At 40.5% G+C, this 6,738-nt stretch overlaps 1 protein-coding gene across 1 annotated transcript in view; it reads right to left on the bottom strand.

The window, feature by feature from the left end:
* The window catches only part of OPN5 (opsin 5), a 26,630-nt gene extending 20,324 nt beyond the window's left edge, over positions 1 to 6,306 (bottom strand). The window contains exons 1-2 of the mRNA XM_006727572.3: positions 6,177 to 6,306; positions 2,178 to 2,297 (exon numbers count right to left, since the gene is read on the bottom strand). Coding sequence (XP_006727635.3) covers positions 2,178 to 2,297; positions 6,177 to 6,306 — 250 coding nt within the window. The remainder of the gene's footprint in view (positions 1 to 2,177; positions 2,298 to 6,176) is intronic.
* Between the last annotated feature and the right edge of the window lie 432 nt (positions 6,307 to 6,738).

Raw genomic sequence — 6,738 nt, 5'->3', positions numbered from 1 at the left:
GCCTTTGGCGATGTTTCTAGGAAGAAGTTGCTTCGGCTGAGGTCAATGAGGTTGCTGCCTGTGTTCTCCTTTAGGATTTGGATGGACTCCTGTCTCACATTGAGGTCTTTCAACCATTTGGAGTCTATTTTTGTGTGTGGTGTAAGGAATGCTTGGTTTTGTTTTACTTTAAATATCAATTTCCAGGACTCTAACCTCCAGAAAGTCTGATTTAATTTATCTGGAGCAAGCTCAGGCATCAATATATTTCCATATACTTTTTTTTAGCTCCCCAGGTGATTCTAATACATATATACAATTGAGAGCCACCGGTATAACCACAAATATTAGTTATATAGATGTAATATACCTGGTCTCTACTATGCACTTCGAGGTGCTTATAATGGGATATAGTTGACCAAGGAAAAAAATAAAACAGACAAAAATGTTTAAGGTTTATTGGAGTGGAAAATGTATTAGAGATACTCAAAGTTGAAAAATGATCTGGGTTCATCTGCAAAAGCTATCACATGGAAGAAAATGCTTTCTTGCTGAATTACTCTGAAGACACAGGCAGAGTAATGAGGTGGCTTGTGCAATTCTAGAGCAGATTTGCTTGGTGGAAAGCATTTTCAGTGTATTAGACCACTTAAGGACATTTTTATTCAAGCTTAGCTTAATTCAGCCTTAAACATGAACCTGGTATTATTCGCTGGTGAAGGATGTGGATGAAATGGTAGGTTTCATTCGAGCATTTTACGTTCAGTACCAGGGAGAGAGCCGTCTGGGCTCAGGAGAGGTGACCGGGAAAGCTATCATTCATGTTGCGACACCGCCATCGTGTGGCTATTACTAAAATTGCAGCCATTGTGCAGCCTTGCAAATTGCCCGGGGTTCCTTTCAGCTGTTTTCATCCCAGGAGGCCTGACACAATATGCTTCTCTTAATGTGCATGTGCATGTCCGATAAGAGCTCATGATATTTAAGCCTGTCCATACTGAGTAAAGCCTTCCCAAGTAACGAACACCACGCAGACTCTCAAGGGCAACACATCTGCTAGTGATAAACAGTGACTCAATAGGTAGAGGCTTATTTATTGAGCCTTGTTTTGGGAGATTGGCAGCGGCAGAAAAATCCACTTATGAAGGGAGAAACAAATATCAGAAAACATTTTAAAAAGGACGTTTAGATGGGGAACTGCTAAAAGGTTTCCAGTGGAAAGAGGAGTTGCTGTGTGCTGTCCACACTCAATTTCCCCAATTCTAGTAACTTAAGACCATACTCCAAACAGCAGAATTTGGGATCCAAAGGCACGTTTGAGCGTATTTAGGCAACCCTGGGACTTTATAGATGAAAGCAAAGGGAGGCTACTTATCCAAAATCATTTATATTTATAAAATTAATTACAGTTAAAGAGAAATTTTATTCCAGTTCCTCCTTGGTTGGGTTATCAGAGAAGCCAAAGAAGCAAGAAATAATCCAGTGGTTTCCAATTTTGACCTCATATTAAACTTACCTGATAATACCAACTTTAAATATCCTGATGCCCAGGTAACATTCTCAACCAATTCAATAGAAATTTCTGGGTATAAAACCCAGCTGTGAAGTTTTTTGCTTTTCTGTTGTTGTTTTGTTTTGTGTTTTTTAAGTTTCCCAAGTGGCTTTTTTGTGCATCCAGTTCTGAGAACAACTGACCTGGAGGCTTCCTATGCTTGCAATCAGTCCCGAAGCCACACTTCAATGTACCAGCATGTCAGCTCTCCCGTCTTCCTATACTCACCTCTCACACTGTCTTCGCCCATCATTTAAGCTTCAAGACCTAGCCCCTTGGTGTTTATTTTAACAGAGTCCCGTGTGGGTAGCAGGGGTGTAAAGGAGCTCAACACAGTGATCTGTAAGTTTCTGTCTTCTCAATCATTTAGCCAGTACAGTTTGAGGTGTAGCATTACAAGGTATCATGCATCATTCCAAATTGTCTCCTTAGCATCTAACATGCTCAGCACACAGAAAGGACTCAACAAATGTTAAATGGATGAGCTCTTTAGCCTGACGACACTCCGTTGACTTACCACAACCTCTGTAAAGATGATTGGTGAAAGGAGGAGCGAAAGGAGGTGGGGGAGGGGTGATCTCTGAGCCAGTGAGGACTTTAGAATGGGGCACAGCTCAAACCCCCAAAGAAGAAACGGTTGTGTTACCTGAAATGCCCAGATCACAGATTGCTAAATTGATAGTCATTATTTCCGCAGGTCTCAGCTTCTTCTTTCGTCTAGAAGACATATAAAGGACATACCCGTTTCCAAATGTGGACAGAATCCCTACAAGGAAAAATATAAATTCCCATTGTCAGCACTAGGATTTGGAGTTCACTCAGATATGAAACACTTCTCAATTTCAAAAATGGACACCATAGATTTAGAGGGTAGTGAGAGGACTCTAAATAAAAATCTAAATTAAGAAGATGAAGTAAAAAGCATGAGTTGCAAGTGACAGGTGAGGGATGGGTTGCCTCCAAAGGGATAGGAGTCAGGGATTGTAAGACTGAACTTACCCAGAAAAAGGAACTGCTAACTTCCCAGTGAAGTTCAGGAGAGGGTGGGAATCCCCATGGTCAGTTCTTGTACTGGCCCCCAGGATGGAGTATTTCCTCCGCCATTTTTACCGAGTATTGGCTCTATAGAACTCCCTCCCTCTAAGAAGTAGGGTTAACCCCTTGGCTCTTGGTAAATTCTGATGCTGAAGTGACCCCAACCAGACAAGGTGCTTTCACTATCACTGTGGACTGCTGAGGGAGCACCAGCATTCAGGAGAGGCAGAGGCCAGAGTGGGCTGGCATAACCCCCTGCAAGGAAAGGGTCATCTCCTGGAGACACATCCCAGGACTTTTTGCCTCCTGAGGACACATGGACGCTGGGTGTCTGCAGCTACTTCTGGACTAGGTATTAAGGGGAAGTAGGTGACAGTGGATAATATGAGCTCTCCCCTCCCACCAAAGGGAGAGAATGTGACCCTCAACCCACCAACCTGCAAAAAATGGTATAAATGTGTTCCCACTTTTTTATATCCTTTTATTAATGACTAGTTGGCTTTGGCATTACAATGATACTGTTCAAAAGTTCTTACAAACCCAGTTTAAATCCAAAAAGACCCAATCCCTACTGACTTTATTTAAGAAAAGAATACACCTACTTCCATAGCTTAACATGTAGAGTAGATTTCTTCAGGAATTCTTGCTTCATAGTGTAGCTGTGTATAAATGAGAATCTGGTACAGCTGCCTTTAGTAGTAAGGAATAAGGAGAGTATTAACAGGAGAAACCCAGATTTTTCTATTTTAATTTCTACTTCTCCACCACAATTCATTTTGGGGGCAAGGAAAGAAATGTGTGTTTCAGCTGATGGTATGAAACCACCAGGGACGAACTGCATTGTGCTCTTAGGAAATTATGAATCCCTGGAATCCTAGCTGCCTAATGGTCTGTTAAAACCTCTTTAGCTTTCTTAAGACAGAAGAGGAAAAAATAGACGAGATTACGGAGTTCTAGAGCAAACCAACTAAAATGAAACCTACATCTCATTTAAGGAAACCAGCTAGCAAGGCACACTGGGAAATTAATATGCAAACATGGCTTGAAGAATTTTAAACAAATGCTTTCTACTTTGTATCCAAGAAGATTAAAAACAATAAGCATACATATGCAGTTGATACACAAAGCTCCTTTAAACACCCTTTGTCTTCCTACTTCTCTTTTAAGAATATTGGTTTTCTTATTTTCCCTTTCTTAAATTATCTTTACTAGTGTTTCATAAGGCTTTACCCAGTGCCCAAAGCAGTATCAAAAAATAGTCAACTCTCTATGAGCTGCATGTAGATGATTCCTATAGGCAATCTTATCCGTAGGGGATTATCAAGAGAATGCAAACATTTTTGATGATAGTTAAGGAAAACAAGATTAAGAAGCTAAAGGCTAAAGGCAGGGGTGGGGGTGGGGAGGGACATTTTTTGATTATCAAAATCCTGAATCTTTCTAGGAATACAAAATGATGAAATCTCATATATAGACTGTTAATAAACCAAGTATCTATAATAAAAGAGTTGAAGGGTGGAAATGGGTCTCTAATTTATTTCTCCTCTATTCCAAACTCAGATTTATCTTTTCATCTTCCAGTTTTCCCTAAGACTTCCAGGATTTAACAAAACTCACTGAGAATGTCATTTCACTCTGGTCCCTTAAAAAGATATCTGGGCATATCCCCATACCTATCCTAGGAGGGGTAAAAACCAGACATAGCACCAAGTCCAAGACTGGGTCTAGATGAGTCCAAATCCCTCCAAATGACCCTGGCCTCATCCTGAATGACTGTTCTGGAACATGTCTTTGGCTCCACCCCCAGCTCCCTGAGTCACCTGATGTTCCCTTTGTTTGGGGACTCCTTTTGGACCTATTTTTCCAGCTTCACCTCAGCATGCCCATTTGAATCTGACTGTGAATTTTCCTTCCATCCCCCCATAAAACAAGGGAGAAATTTTCCTGATTCACCCACCCACCCAGCCTCATTGCCTCTCTTTCTGAGATCTTCCATACCAGGGTGGGGAATGGACTGTGATCCCTCTCCCTCTTTTGTTTATCTGGAGTGCTATTTTTTAACTCAATTCTTGCAATTGGTTGAGACAAATTCAATTTTTAAGATGTCAATTTTTCCGCCTTTTCTGATAATTGAAAGTACTTATGTTAAATGAAAATGCATTGTGGGTTTTACTACCAGATAGTCCCTGTGCAGAAAGAGACTTTGCCCATTTTGTTCACTGTTGTATTCCCAGAAACTTAAACAGTGGCATAGAATGAGCACTCAATATATACTTGTGTTTGAAAGGACATGAGGGTCCATTTATAAGAAATAGAATTTAAATCAGTGTGATAATTGCTAATCATAAAGCCAAGGACCCAGGGAATCCCTTTACAGTGGAATTTCTGATTCAATCTCACCGATTCCTTTTGCCTCAAGCACTGACCATAGAGGTGTCGCCAGACTTTTCTAATGATTTTTGCTAATTTCAGGGGGGTTAAATGAAATTCTTAGCCCGTAATAAATAGATGAGAGAGAGGGAAGGAAGGAGAGAGAAAAGGAGTAAGAAAGAGAGGGAGAGAGGGAGAGAGAGAAAGCTTGACCCAAATCTGAAAAGATTAAAGGCAGACACACCTAAAGACGTAACCCACCTGTGTACTGGTTACCCAAATTTAAAACAACAGTCTTAAATTTAAGAAGTTTTGTGGTCGAATTCTAATCGCCTAGACTAATGCAGTCCAACAGAAATACAATGTAAACCAGAAATGTGAGCCATATGTATTTCAATTTTGTTCTGGTAGCTACATTAAACAAAGTATCTAACCTAATATAGGCAAAATGGTATGGGTTTGACGTGTAGTCAAATTGTTTTAATTAGCCATGAACTGTTTCACATTATTTTCGCTAGTGCTAAGTCTTCAGGGTCTCGCGTATATTCACACTACAGCACATCTTTTGGACAAGTCACTGTTCAGGTGCTCAGCAGCCACACGTGGCCACGGCATTGGATAGCATAGTCTGGAAGCAGGTGCACCATGTTTTGGATGATGCACAAACTTTTTGACCCTGGGCTGACTCCCATTTTATTACCAATACATTTTTTCAACTCTCACCAAACTCACTTAGTGATGCCATCATAGAGCAACTCTACTTTAGGTGCAGCAAACTTAGTGTGTCCATTGTGACCACAGCCCGGGAACTGTTTCCTCAGTTGTGACAAGAGGAGGCTGAACTAGGTGATTTCTAAGGTCCATTCTGAGCCTATCATCTGATGATTGTACCAAAAGCATTTTTTTTAAGTAAAAGCACTCTATTTAAATAAGATATCATTATCATTAATTTTGTTATTCAGAAGACAAACCTAGTCCTAAAGCAACCAAAATAGTCTCAAGATAAATGAGTTCGTTGTAAAACTTCTTTAATTATTGAGGGAATAATAAAGATAACTGAGTCATTTCTATGAAACATTCACTGAACCCCGCAATGTGGCCCCCATCTTCTACCTTCCTCCCACTCTCAACCTCCGGTCAAAATATCTGTGTAAGTTTGTGAATCCTTGGGCAAGATCAATATATTAGCCTGTGCATTTTCTAGATGCAGTCTTTGCACAGAAAAATTAAGGAAGCTTACCAATTATTGTTAAGTAAAAGCCAGCCACTAGATCCGCTTCCCAGGAAAGTTTGGAAGCAAAGGGGTCCCCTTCTCGAAGGTAGTGTAGCAGGTGCTCATCCTGGGGCGGGGCTGTGTGGTTTAGTGCCATGCTGTGCTCAAGGGACAGGAGTCTGGAAAGCAAATCAGTAGAGATGGCAACAGACCCGAATAAGCCAACTTGAACCAGCTCATAACCATGCCCCCCTCTTTTAAAATGAAAATGCAAGTTTCTGGGGTCATGCTTGATTCCCTAATTAATAACTGGTGAGTATTTTAACACTTTTCTTCGAAGAACCAAATATGTCAGTATCCAACTATTCAGTGTGCACATTGAGTATCCAAGCCTACATTATGTCATTTCTTTATCATGCTACTCTCTTGTGTCACTTCACCCCTCTCTTGGGTGAATAAGACATTAAAGACCAAACCCCATCCATTTTACTGTTGCTTAGCAAGTTTTATAAAGGGCTAGGCTAAGAGAAGATATTTATAGGGAGTGTACATTATATCTGTATGTCTATATAGATCTCTACATCTATAC

The sequence above is a fragment of the Leptonychotes weddellii genome, chromosome 8 (genome assembly GCF_054177405.1).
Source record: "Leptonychotes weddellii isolate Sample4059 chromosome 8, ASM5417740v2, whole genome shotgun sequence".
Classification (NCBI taxonomy): Eukaryota; Metazoa; Chordata; class Mammalia; order Carnivora; family Phocidae; genus Leptonychotes; species Leptonychotes weddellii.
The sequence above is the reverse complement of the archived record's forward strand: the minus strand, read 5'-3'. Positions and strand labels throughout refer to the sequence as shown.